General features: G+C 39.7%; 1 protein-coding gene across 2 annotated transcripts in view; it reads right to left on the reverse strand.

Annotated features, from left to right (window-relative positions):
• Positions 1-13,204, reverse strand: part of ESCO2 (establishment of sister chromatid cohesion N-acetyltransferase 2) — a 30,754-nt gene extending 17,550 nt beyond the window's left edge. The window contains exons 1-5 of one of the 2 annotated variants that reach the window (XM_011944582.1): positions 12,986-13,204; positions 12,039-12,107; positions 10,439-11,246; positions 6,728-6,821; positions 2,712-2,769 (exon numbers count right to left, since the gene is read on the reverse strand). In XM_011944582.1, coding sequence (XP_011799972.1) covers positions 2,712-2,769; positions 6,728-6,821; positions 10,439-11,246; positions 12,039-12,091 — 1,013 coding nt within the window. In that variant the 5' untranslated portion in view covers positions 12,092-12,107; positions 12,986-13,204. Of the gene's footprint in view, positions 1-2,711; positions 2,770-6,727; positions 6,822-10,438; positions 11,247-12,038; positions 12,108-12,766; positions 12,921-12,985 lie in introns of those variants that run through there. The other variant, XM_011944580.1, reaches the window with a different exon arrangement.
• Positions 13,205-14,130: the final 926 nt, after the last annotated feature.

Raw genomic sequence — 14,130 nt, forward strand, 5'->3', positions numbered from 1 at the left:
CCTCTGTCCAGTTACCATTTGTCTGATAAGTAGTTTTCAAACTGACTTGACAAAGCTATGCTAAGAAATACATTTCACATGACTAGTACAGACATAAAACCAAAGTTTCACTAAATATAGTTGCTGTGTGAGAGATACACTATTCCACTAAAAATAAATGTTATTGTTGGAGACCCAAAGAATGAGCATTGTGACCAATTCAGTATACCACTGGAGGCCATATGAGCAAACAGCAAACTTTTCTCATGAATGCAGGTTGCTGGCAAACTGACCAACTGCGTCTGCCACCCAGAAGGAATGCTGAGGGCAGTCATGCCCAGGCACAGTGTTTCTTGCCATTATCTACTGGCACATTTGAATCTTGTTAACAATCATGTGAACCTGTGATAAATCATGCAGCTCACCTTTACCTCCTCCTCCCTGCTGTTTCTACCCAATAAATATGAAAGGCTGTAGAAGCTCAGGGCCTTGCTCACTAGAAGCAAGAAACTCCCAACCCCTTCTTTAAAAAGATCCTTTTGTCTTTGTCTTCATTTCTGTGTTCGTCCACCTTTGTTCAGTCCCATAGTAACTGTCACAAGATATGACACCCTAAACTGGTCTGATGAACTACTAATGGGCTGCTACCTACAGTATGAACAAACACTTGTCCAAGTTACTGACCCTTTTCACTTTATGCAGCCTTTGCTAACTCAGCTCTCCCTGACCCTGCATCTCTTTGTGAGACAGAGATGTGACAGCCATCTCTTTGCTTCCATTTTAGCAATTGTAACACTATACTATACTTGTTTAAATGTCTACCCTCCTCTAACCATAACCTCGATAGTAGACCACGTTAATTATCTTCACATCTCTAGAACTCAGTATAGCTCAATAGCATGTGATACTCTCTAAATGTTCATTGAATGAATTTTAAAAACCAAAAAACAAATGTGAGACTAAGCACTTTGAGAATCTGTAATCTATCTGAAGTAACAGATTAAATCTCAAATTGCTGATAACTGACATTTTGGAGTCTACAAAAAGAGCAATATCATATTATTTAACAAACTGTATCCCACTGTCTTTTTTTTTTTTTGAGACAGAGTCTTGCTCTGTCGCCCAAGCTGGAGTGCAGTGGCGCGATCTTGGCTCACTGCAACCTCCGCCTCCTGGGTTCAAGCTAGTCTCCTGTCTCAGCTTCCTGAGTAGCTGGGATTATAGGCATGCCCCATCATTCCCAGCTAATTTCTGTATTTTTAGTAAAGATGGGGTTTCACCATGTTGGCCTAGTCTCAAACTCCTGATCTCAGGTGATCCACCCACCTCGGCCTCCCAAAGTGCTAGGATTATAGGCGTGAACCACAGAGCCTGGCCTGTCTCTTTATACTAGACTAAATTAGTATACACTTTTATCAGTTAATTGTGGTAGGCTTCTGCTATGGTTTGAGCATGTCCCCCAAAATTCATGTGTGAAAATTTAACCTCCAGTGCGACAGTTCTGGGAGGTGGGGCCTAATAAGAGGTGTTTAGCTCATGATGGCTCCACCTTCATGAATGAATTAATGTTGATTATTGAAGGACATGAGCCTGCAAGCCAAGCTCTCTTGTTCTCTCACGTACACTCTCTTGTTCTGCCTTCTGCCATGGGATCATGCAGCAAGAAGGCACCCACCAGATGTGGCTGCTTGATCTTGGATTTCTCAGCCTCCAGAACTGTGAGCCAAATAAATTTCTGTCCATTATAAATTACCTAGTCCATGGTATTCTGTGATAGCAACACAAAATTAACTAAGACAGCTCCCATCTTCAATAAAAGGTCATGAAAGATGACAACACAGGTGAAAAATGGGAAAGGTGAGAAAAACTAGAAACAAACCTTCTAAGAGGAAAAGCTGCCCACTCAACTTAGTCACTGAGGCAATTTAAGGTGAGGTGCTCTGAGAGTAAGGAAAATGTAGCCGGAAAGTTCCTTAGTTAATATCTGGAGTTATTTATAATCAAATGGAGAGAGAAGGATCAAAGCTACTTAGGAAGATGTTTAGACTATAAGAAACTACTTTTTCAGAGCTGTGCTGCCTATCATGCTCTCTATCCATCCGTGCCTCCCCCATTGCAGTCTTTAGTTTTGAATACGGTATTAGTAGCTTCAGCTACACTTTATGATAACATTAAGCTGCTGCAAGTTACTTACTCCTCCAGCCAGCTTTCTCATCTACAAAATGGGGTAACAATGGTACCTACATCATGAAGTTGTGAATGCTTATTAAATTGTAGCTACTATACTATCACCCAGGGAAGGCAATATAACCTAATGGGCATTTGATTGATATAGATTCTAGTCCTGGTCCTAGCACCTAATAGCTGTGCAACTGTGGCTAAATTACTAACAGTTTCTTAAGCTAAAAATAGAATAATAGTATCTACCCTCTAATTTGTTGTGAAAATTAAGATAATAGATACAAAAGCTACTTATTACATGTAAGGTATTATATGTTAGCAATTACTCTTACTCAAGCATATAAAGATCTTTTCCATCTCTCAACTCTTAAGTTCTTATGTTTCCATGAGGGACTGATTTCATCACCCTATTCTCAATATTATTCTCCTATTCCCCTTAGTGAGGAAGAAAAAAAAAACTCCCCAAATTAAGTAGCACGAGACTGAAAAAGAGACCCAGAGGACCTGTGTAATTCATAAGGCTTGAACTTTAAAACAGTAACAATTCTCACCTTTTTGAATTGACTGAAGATGCACTGAAGATTGGATACACAGTGGACTTAGGAGAAACTGGTAGGGGAAAAATTGTGATAATGTGTATTACCAAATAAAATCAAAGCTTTAATTCATAAGATTTCAAAGGTTAATTAAGACAAAACACTACTCAAGATCGAGATTTAACAAAGAGGCAAAGGTAATCCCATGGAGGAAAAACAGTCCTCAACAAATGGTGCTGGACCAATTAAACGTCCACATGCAAAAAAAATTACACCTATTCAAACCTTATGTAAACTTAACTCAAATGGATCACAGATCTAAATGTAAAACTATGATCAGGCATGGTGGCTCATGCCTGTAATCCCAACACTTTAGGAGACCAAAAATGGGAGGATCGCCTGAGGCCAGGAGTTCAAGACAAGTCTGGGCAACTTAGCGAGACTGTGTTTCTACAAAAAAATTAATAATAATGTAAAAACATAAAATTAGAAAACTTCTAGAAAAAATATTAGGGAAAAATCTTCATGAACTTGGATTGGGTAATACGTTTTTACACACAACACCAAAAGCATAATACATTTATAAAAAATTAATTTAGACTTTACCAAATTTAAAAATTTTGCTCTACAAAAATAAAGAGAATGAAAAGACAAGCCACAGATTGAGGGGAGAAAATATTTGCAATCACATATCTGATCAAAAACTTGTATCCAGAATATATAAAGAATTCTTATGGTATGCCGACAGTTCAGTGATAAATGGGAATTACTACTGATACATCCAACAACATGGATGAACCTTAAATGTATTACTAAGTGAAATAAGCCAGACCCCAAAGGATACATATGTATAATGTTTTTCCTGGAAAAGGTAAAACTACAGAAATAAAAAGCAGATTAATGGTTGCCATGGGACTGCGGGGAAGGAGAGTAGCAACAAAATGTAGGCATAGGGAAATTTTAGGGTGAAGGAACTATTCTATATGGTACTGTAATGGCTAATATATAATTCTATACATTTGATAAAACCCACAGAACTGTAAAAATCACAAAGAATGAACTCCAATGTACATCAAATGAGGAAAAAATATGTATAAATATCAACCAGGCTATTGAGGTAGCCTAAGATGGAATGCATACTGTGAGAAATGAACCTAACTATATTAGAACTGTACAGCATAACAACACCAAAGGAGGTAGGGGGAAAAAGAGAAGCTGGCCTAAGTAACTTCAGCAAATGGTGTTTTAACTAGAAGTTATAAGGATAAAGACAAAAAGACACTACTTAAAATTGCACTCTAGGCTGAGTGCAGTGGCTCACACCTATAATCCTAGAAAATATGTATATTATTTAATATATATATTATTTAACTATATATGGAATTCCACAAAGGGAAAAAATTGAAAAGATATCACATTTAGAAAAGAATGGCATGAGTTGATACAGGATTCCACAAAAGCTTACTTCGGCAATAATTACATATAGAAAAAGAGACTGAATTAGATATGATTCATCTCAACCTCAACATGAACAATGAGATGAAAGGTAAGGGAGGCCGAGGCAGGTGGATCACTTGAAGTCAGGAGTTCGAGACCAGCCTGCCCAACATGGCAAAACTCCATCTCTACTAAAAATACAAAAAAATTAGCCAGGCATGGTGGTAGACACCTGTAATGCCAGGTACTCAGGAGGCTGAGGTAGGAGAATTGCTAGAACCCTAGAGGCAGAGGTTGCAGTGAGCTGAGATTGCGCCATTGCACTACAGCATGGGTGACAGAGTGAGACTCCGTCTCAAAGAGAAAAAAAAAATTGCACTCTAATTGGTTAATATATTTCTCACAGGGGTATGAATTAACAATTACGAAACTGTTTTACATGTTTACTGGGACAGAACAAATAAGTAGGTGAATAGTAGGAACTAAGTTCCTCACTGTCTGAGAGGGAAGTTACGGATGAAAAAAGGATAGAATAAATCCTGGAGTACTGGATTAGAGTTGGAGATATCAACGTCCAGTTGGCAATATGCAAACAAAGAAATAAGACAGAAAATGTCACAGACAAGACTAAAGACACATTACATTTAAACATAATACAGTACCTTGGATTGGATACTGGGACAGAAAGAAAACATTAATAGAAGATTCCAAATAAAGTTTAGTTAACAGTAATATACTACTACCAATATTTGGTAAACTCCAAATAAAGTCTAGTGTTTATGGCTGGGCACAGTGGCTCACGCCTGTAATCCCAGCCCTCTGGGAGGCTGAGGCGAGTAGATTACTTGAGGTCAGGAGTTTGAAACCAGCATGGCCAACATGGTGAAACCCCATCTTAACAAAAATTAGCCGGGCATGGTGGCAGACGCTCTGTAATCCCAGCTACTTGGGAGGCTGAGGCGGGAGAAATGCCTGAACCCTGGAGGCAGAGGCTGCAGTAAGCCGAGATGGTGCCACTGCACTCCAGCCTGAGCAACACAGCAAAACTCCATCTCAAAAAAAAAAAAAAAAATTATATACCAATACCAGTTTCTTAGTTTTGACAAAGGTATTATAACATAAGATGTTAAGAACTGAGGTAACAGGGTAAGAGATACACTGCTATTCTCTGTACTTTAACTTTTCTGTAAATCTAAAATTATGGCAAAATAAACAGTCTATTAAAAGACCAAAGTTAAAACAGTAACTGATTTGAGGAGAATAGTAAGTTGAGAGTGAGCTAAAAAAATAAACTTTAACTTTGCACTGAAAAATAATTAGAGCTCTTCCTCTAGAAATAAGGCCAAGGCAGGTGACAGTCTGAGCTGCTATGGGTAAGTTACTTAACCCAAGTCCATTTCCTCATCTATAAATGGGCATATCAGGACCTACAGTAGTTGGGAGAATTAAATGATACACTGTAGTTATTAAGTAATAAACTTCTGGTCTTTTTATATAACTTTCATGATTTCTGCCATATCCTTATACCATTGTATTATTTTTATTCACTATTTTTCTTTAAATTGACTTAGACAATGTACTAAAATATATCTTATTTTATTTTATTTTTTTTGAGACAGAGTCTCGCTCTGTCACCCAGGCTGGAGTGCAGTGGCACGATCTTGGCTCACTGCAAGCTCTGCCTCCCGGGTTCATGCCATTCTCCTGCCTCAGCCTCCCGAGTAGCTGGGACTACAGGCACCGGCCACCACGCCCAGCTAATTTTTTTGTATTTTTAGTACAGATGTGGTTTCACTGTGTTCTCCAGGATGGTAAAATATATTTCAAAAGAAAAATTTATAACTATTGTAAGTAGATGGCATTGTTTTTCTGTTGTATGTTCTATTGTATCAGTGCTCTGAGCACAATCTATGAAAAACATAACGTATACTAAATACTTAGCACTGCCTTATATTCAGCACTCAGTAAATACTAGTTATTAGCATCACATCTCAGAATCATAAACAGCTTTATGTATTCATAATTTAGTAAGCTATTTAATTGAACACTGACAGCATAAATTAGGAATAGGATTTCAGAACTGACAGGAATTTAAAAATTAACTTTAACTCTTTAGAGATCTCTTCCTAGATCATACAGCTAATTAGCAGTAAACCTAGACAAAAACCTCATGGTTCCTGATGCTTAATTTCAGTGTCATTTATAAGACTTGGTAAGTTCTGCTCACAACTGGGCTTTGATCACAAATATACATAATAGTTTTAACTTACATTGTTTTGGGTGAAAGATAGAGTAGGTATGATTTTTTAATGAGAACACTCAACTCTAGAGAGCTTAAGTAACTTGGCCACAGCCATAGACCAATTAAGCCTAATATTTTGTCTAAAATTTTAACCTAGGATCTTCTTGTTTCTTGTTTTTCAAAACACAATGCACTGCTTTACTACAGAAAACAGTGTCACAGAGATAAAAACCAAGATACTAACTACAGGCACACTACTGAAGAAAGACCCAAAAATTATTATAAGAATTATTATTATATAACATATGTAATAAAGCATTAAGTAGTTAAATTCATGCTAGTTTTCTCTTACTTGTCTTATTCTCACCAAGAGAATCCTCTGAAGGAAAATTCTCATTTTTATCAACTTTATGTTCCTTCGACGAAACTCTGTCATCTGATGAATCCTGAAAATAGGTTAAAAAAAAAAAAAAAGGAACAAATCTAATTTTTAACTGTTTTCTAGTGAATGAATCCCAGATCTATTTCTAAAACAAAAGATTTGGTTTGTTATGAATTACATTTCATAATGTGATTTTCAATCGTCAAACTATTTTTAGGAAAACTTCCCCTGTATTCACCACGTGTACATTATCTTTTAAAAGCCAGAGTATGGCAGGGTGCGGTGGCTCATGCCTGTAATCCCAGCACTTTGGGAGACCGAGGTGGGTGGATCACAAGGTCAAGGGATTGAGACCATCCTGGCTAACACGGTGAAACCGTCTCTACTAAAAATACAAAAATTAGCTGGGCTTGGTGGCACACACCTGTAGTCCCAGCTACTTGGGAGGCTGAGGCAGGAGAATCGCTTGAACCTAGGAGGCGGAGGTTGCAACGAGCCAAGATCATGCCACTGCACTCCAGCCTGGCGACAGAGCAAGACTCCATCTCAAAAGAAAAAAAAGCCAGAGTACACATGTTGTAATCTGTCATCCTCTCAAAAATGTGTTATACTTCCTGATAGAGGCGGCAGAATGATTACAGACCATCACTTCCATAATGAAATGAACAAAAAAGTCAGTAAAAATGGCAAAAATTTCCCCAGCAGCCACCAAACTGGAAAGGGACAACTTTTTGCCATGAACTTTTAAAATGAGCAGCTAAGGAAAGAATAACTTTCTAGAGTCACTGGAGAGTAGCAGGAATGTGGGAAAAGCAAAGTAGAAAAAATCCTGACAGATTTCCCTCATACTAATTTGGGAATTACTAGGGAATATAGGGAATATACGGCTTGGGGAAAAAGGAAAAACCTCTTGGTTAAAGTACAACTTCTACTACTCAAAACCATAATATCCCAGCAGAGGTGGGATAACCCATCAGTTTAACACTTTTCAGGGCTCCATGAGTTGGGGAAAGGGCATCCTCATGAAAAGCAGATTCACTGGCCAGGCGTGGTGGCTCACACCTGTAATCTCAGCACTTTGGGAGACTAAGGCAGGTGGATCACGAAGTCTGGAGTTCAAGACCAGCCTGGCCGAGAGGGTGAAACCCCATCTCTACTAAAAATACAAAAATTAGCCAGGCATGTAGGCAGGTGCCTGTAATCGCAGATACTTGGGAGGCTGAGGTAGAGAATTGCTTGAACCCGGGAGGCAGAGGTTGCAGTGAGCCAAGATCGTGCCACTGCACTCCTGCCTGGGCGACAGAGTGCGACTCCATCTCAAAATAAAAAAACAGGCCAGGCGCGGTGGCTCAAGCCTGTAATCCCAGCACTTTGGGAGGCCGAGACGGGCAGATCACGAAGTCAGGAGATCGAGACCATCCTGGCTAACACGGTGAAACCCCGTCTCTACTAAAAAATACAAAAAACTAGCTGGGTGTGGTGGCGCGCACCTGTAGTCCCAGCTACTCGGGAGGCTGAGGCAGGAGAATGGCGTGAACCTGGGAGGGGGAGCTTGCAGTGAGCTGAGATCAGGCCACTGCACTCCAGCCTGGGTGACAGAGCAAGACTCTGTCTCAAAATAATAAAAAATAAAATAAAAATAAAAATAAAAAACAGAAAATCAGATTCGCCCTTAGCTAGGAGAGGTGAATTCTAGACATGGGTATTTATCAATATCCTGAGAGAACATAGCCCCTTTTCCACAAATTTAAAATGACAAAAGCCCAGCCTCCCAAACTACTGAAAACTAACTCAATACCAAACCTGTCAAGTGAAGCTAAGAAAATGAAAATAAGACAGAAAAGAGAATTACAGAATTCTCTGTTACACTGCTTACAGAGAACTCATCAGGTCACCATTCATTTGGTACACCACCAGGCTGTACCAAATAGATCATCATCATCATGAGATGCATGGGGAAACTGCAGATTCTTCCTTTGTTTTACTGGATTGAGACAATTTTAACTTGAGTATGCCCCAAACTTTCAAAAAACTTAATTTTCATATAAATGTATAGGTATAAAGCACAGTTTAATAAATTTTGATAAAGCTTACTCTTGTAATCAAAATCCCTATCAAGACACAGAAGTGTTTTGTTGATATAAACAGAAAATGAATTAGTAAAATTAGACTGTCATGGCTTAGCCAGCAAGAGCCTATCGCATTTAACAATCTACTTGGCCATACTTGATAAACAGGGAAAAAAAATATTTACAGTGAGGACTAAAAACTTAAATGCCTTACAAGGGCAGCAGTAAGTAAAATTATCAAAACTAAACTGATCTAAATATATATACACTGACTTAGAGAAATGAAAAGCCCATATTTGTCAAATGGTATGATACTCAGCCTGATATTCAGCTGATTATTGCCATGTAGAAATGAAGGCTCAGCTTTCAATATTTCATGAGACACCAGAAATTTCTTGTATTAAAAAATAATTTTGGCTCCAATTTTAAAATTATGTAGGCCAAGCAAAACATTTATGGGCGAGATTTGGTTTACTGGCCACCAGTTTATAATCTTTGCCACTGAGGTTTGAAATTTAGGTGATCACAAGAGATATGAACTGGGGTTGAATTTGAGAGGAGTGAGGAAGGCAATGATGAGAGGTGGGTTAGGAAAGACATGACTATAAGCCTGAGTGTACTGGGTATCACATAAGCCTACCATTTCTCCAGGTACAAGGGTTGTGATGTATATAAACAAGCCACCATAGACATGGAAGCCCTGATCTGGGAGACAACCTTTCTTAAGGCTGCTTCAGTGGCTTTCTGCCCCTAGCTGCCCCACAAAACCCAACTTTTTTCTTTTTTTTTTTTTTTTTGAGACAGAGTCTCGCTCTGCCGCCCAGGCTGGAGTGCAATGGCCGGGTCTCAGCTCACTGCAAGCTCCGCCTCCTGGGTCTATGCCATTCTCCTGCCTCAGCCTCCCAAGCAGCTGGGACTACAGGCGCCCGCCATGTCGCCCGGCTCGGTTTTTGTATTTTTTAGTAGAGACGGGGTTTCACCATGTTAGCCAGGGTGGTCTCGATCTCCTGACCTCGTGATCCGCCCGTCTCGGCCTCCCAAAGTGCTGGGATTACAGGCTTGAGCCACCGCGCCCAGCCCCAACTTTTTTTCTGATGAAGGTTATAGACAGGAGATTAGCAACAGAAGTTCTAGACCAGCATGGTCTAATATGGTAGCCACCAGCTACATGTACCTATTGAGAACTTAAAATGTGGCCGGGCCAGGTGCACTGGTTCACACCCATAATCCCAGCAATTTGGGAGGGTGAGGCAGGTGGATCACTGCAGCCCAGTAGTGCGAGACCAGCCTGGGCAACATGGTGAAATCCCAGCCTCTACAAAAAATGCAAGAATTAGCCAGGTGAGGTGGTGTGCACCTATAGTACCAGCTACTAGGTAGGATTGCTTGAGTCTAGGAGGTTAAGGCTGTAGTAGGCAGTATTTTTGCCACTGCTCTCCAGCCTGGGTCACAAAGAAAGACCCCATCTCAAAATAAACAAATAAATAAACTCCTTACAATAACTAAACACTGCTATCTGGCTTTATAAAAGCAGTCCAGAAAATTTTATTCAACTATGTCATACTAAAGTTTTATTATATAGCCATTTTTAAAGTGATATATTTAGCTTTACCTTTATTAATTCCTCTTGATTTTTACTGCTTGCACTTAGTCCAATGTTCAATTTCTCTTCTAGGATCAAGCACTTTGGCACTTGCCTTGTCTCAAAAGCTTTTTTTTCACTGACAGTCTTTACATCGGAATCTTCGATCACTTCTGATTTATTCTTTTGGGTGAGTCCCCGTGACAGCTCATTTTCCAGGGACCATTTTCTAAGAGAGGATTTTTTTCTACTAACAAAAAATGCTGCTCCACCCTGGAGCGTAACTTGTGGTTTTATTTTTTGGCTTAGAACCCGAGGAGCACTGGGATTATTTTCAGCTGAATGACAATTATTTTCTTTCTCCATAATTGGCTTGTAGATTACTCGATTTTGCTTGGGATTTCTAGAATTCCTTGATACAGGCTTGACGTGTCTATACCTTGGTTGATACTTAGCAGTTAAACTCTTCTGTGGTTTTTTGCTGTTCTTCTTGGAACAGACTGGTTTTACCTGCATTTTTTCTGTCACAATGGGAAAAGATATATCTTCATCATTAGTTTTTAGACAAGTAGATCTACTCTCTTTTATCAGCTTTCTCTCCAGTGGATTGAGGTACCACTTATTTTGGTTGTAAAAAGATAAAGTGGACACAGAAGATTTAAATTGTGAGCCTTGATTTGCTGATGGCAGTCTATTTATTTCAGTTGTTTTGAGTGCACTTAAAACAAAATGCCCTTGTTGAGAGCAATGCAGGTTTTCTTCATTTTTATCACTGTTTTGATCAAAACAGTGCTTTTTATTAGGTGATGGAAACAGATTTTCAGTGAAGTGTAAACGGCTATAAAAAAAAAGTCCATTAAGATTATTTTGTGTCAAAATTTACATAAATCTACTGCTAAGTAATAAGCTCTACTTATAGGTCATATTAATACATGTACCCCCAAACATACACACAATTTTCTATTAGTTTAACAGGATTCTCAAATTCTGTCTTTATCAAATAAAACATTCAAATATCTTCCCAAAGAGCCCAATGTTCATGAAAACAAATACCATACACAAAGAAGCTTTGCTAGACATATACGCATGTGTTTTAAAATCTATTTCTATGTGTTGGCCATATATAAATGATAGCTCATATATTTTGCTCTATTGTCTACAAGTCCCCTATAATAATTGTCTGTAATGAACTGACCCCCTGGGGCTTTTCCTAGGTAGAGTAATTAATATCTGAGTACACAAACTTTCTAGAATTGTTTCCAGACAAGCATCTACTGTATGCAAGACACTATGTAAAATATTATAGGGGAATAGAAAGGAACAAGGTAATAGCCGATCTGGTATATTTCTTAGCCATAGAAAATAGCTTTCTTCAATGGGCTGCTTCTATGTCAAAAGAAAAAAACAAAAACCAAAAAACAGCCTTCTTTGATTCCCTTGAAAAGGACTAAATAATTCGTTATGAAAACTTAATGTGTTTCCTAGCTAGAATTAGAATATAGGTTATCAGGTTATCACTGTAGCCACAAGGAGGAGGCTAGTGGAAGAACAAAAATTTTAGAAAATAGGAGAGAACAAGAGAGACAAGGTGGATTTTTCTGAGAGTTTCTATTCGTAGGCTGAGCTTCACCTGTCACAGTTCAAAGAATCCTGTTTCCTCTTCCTTGGAGTAAGAGCTGCCATTTTCTTTATTGAATTCCTAAAAGAAATGACAATAACCACATTCATCAAAATATTAAAAGTCGCTTTATCAAAATTACACCCCTTTTAATTAGTCTATTTCACACCAAGTTAAAACCCTATTTTCCGGGAGGCCTTCCTCGACACTGCTCTCCTTCCATCCCTCCCAGGGTTACACGCGCTTGTTCTGCTTCCATGGCACCCTGTATTTCCCTAATAGTCCATTTAAGACATTTTCTTGTTTCCCCATCTCAACAGCCTTCAATGAAGGCAGAGACCGTTTGTAACTTTTCATCAGAGCCCAGCAAGAAAATGGGTGAAGCACAGTCCTCTGTCATTTTCCTAGCTGAGGAGCCTGGAGCAAGCCGTTTGCTTCCCTTTTTATAAAAATCTCTTAAAGTCGTGAGGCTGCTGAAAACAAATGCAAGAATGCACGAGCAGGCGGCTACGTGGCTCGTCAGAGTTCATTTCCTTCCCCTTCCCTGGCATGAGGAAAATTCCCCCCAAAGCAGCACACAAGCGTTATTTCAAAGCCATTAATAAATGAACTGAAATGCCAGGGTCTCTGGGAATTCAGGTCGAGCTGCGGCTTAAGGGATGGCCCCTCTGGGGCTAAGTGAGGAAAGGTAGGAGAGGAAAGCGTCTCAACCCTGAACCCGGTCAGGGAAACAAACAAACCCTAAACCCAAAACAAGGAAACGCCGACGTCGGGAAGATGGAAACCCGGCGCCTGTGAGCGCGGAGAACGGGTTAGTGGCTTCTTCGGTCTCGAGGTCGCGGACCTGCCGAGCGCCAAGCATAAAGCTCTTTTCCCGTGACATTCGTCCCCACGTCCCACAAGGTCTCCCGCTCGCCTCAGCCTTCCACAGCCCTGCCTCGGCCTACTTCAGAGGTTACCTGCGCCTCAGAACCCAGCAAGCTCTCCTCAGCCCAGCCAGCTGCTCCGTGAGCGTCTTCAAATTATCGCGCGCCAGGCTAGGAGGACGACCGCTGCGTTCCGATTGGCCACGGCTCAACGCTTCAGGGGACTGGCTCGGTGATTGGTGGAGCACCAGCCCTTACCCCGCCCACCCTGGTGGCTGTTTCCAAGATTCTCGCGCCCTGGTGAGGTGAAAAGCTCTGAGGGAAACCACGCCACCCACAATTCCCTGCAGCAACGCCGGGCTCCGTTCCCGGGGCCTTGTTTAGGTGCATTCTGGGAATTGTAGTTCTCGGCCCGGTTGAAGTCGATGCACATTCTGGGGTCACTTGGGGTAAGAAATTTTTGTAAAATGACCTCTCCAACGTGGCGACAGAGCAAGACTCCGTCTCGAAAATAAATAAATAAATAAATAAATAAAGGCCTCTCCAAGATTCTGAATGCACTTATTTTTCACATTTGAAGCTTGTTAGTTTCACTTTTTTTATCAGTAACTTTAGGTTTCTATCCACTATTTTATTTTTAAAATTAAAATATAAAACTTAACACCTGCTATGTGCCAGATGCTTTACATGTTTTGTTTCTTTTACTTCTCACCACAAACCATAAGGTATTAATATCTATTGCCATTCCCATTTTACAAGTAATACAACTGAGAACCCCAAAACAATTGCTATTTACAGAACAGAGCTAAATTCTTACTTTGGAAAACCAGAAAGTTCCTAAAACGGTTATTTTTAGCTATTGTTACTATCTTTGTGTCACTAGCTCCTGGTACAGTGTTTCTGGCACACTTTTAGTTTCAAATAAGTTTAGGGTTTTATGTTTATTTTTTCAAATTCAATTTTCACAAATTTGCATGTCATCCTTGAGCAGGGGCCATGTTAATGTTCTCCGTATTATTCCAATTTTAGTATACAAGCTGTCAAAGCGAGCACGTAAATAAATTTCCTTAAGTGATGCCCTCAATGTCATAGAATGAAGTCAGTGAGAGTGATTTAAGAGTGTCAGTTTAAAAGGAAAGGCTGAGGCAAAAAAATAAGAATGTTGAGTTTGCTTGAGTTAAAGTGCAGACAGCTGCCCAGAAGATTCCACTCCCCGACCCCCCACCGTCCACCAGTAG

The sequence above is a fragment of the Colobus angolensis genome, unplaced genomic scaffold (genome assembly GCF_000951035.1).
Source record: "Colobus angolensis palliatus isolate OR3802 unplaced genomic scaffold, Cang.pa_1.0 Scaffold233, whole genome shotgun sequence".
Classification (NCBI taxonomy): domain Eukaryota; kingdom Metazoa; phylum Chordata; class Mammalia; order Primates; family Cercopithecidae; genus Colobus; species Colobus angolensis.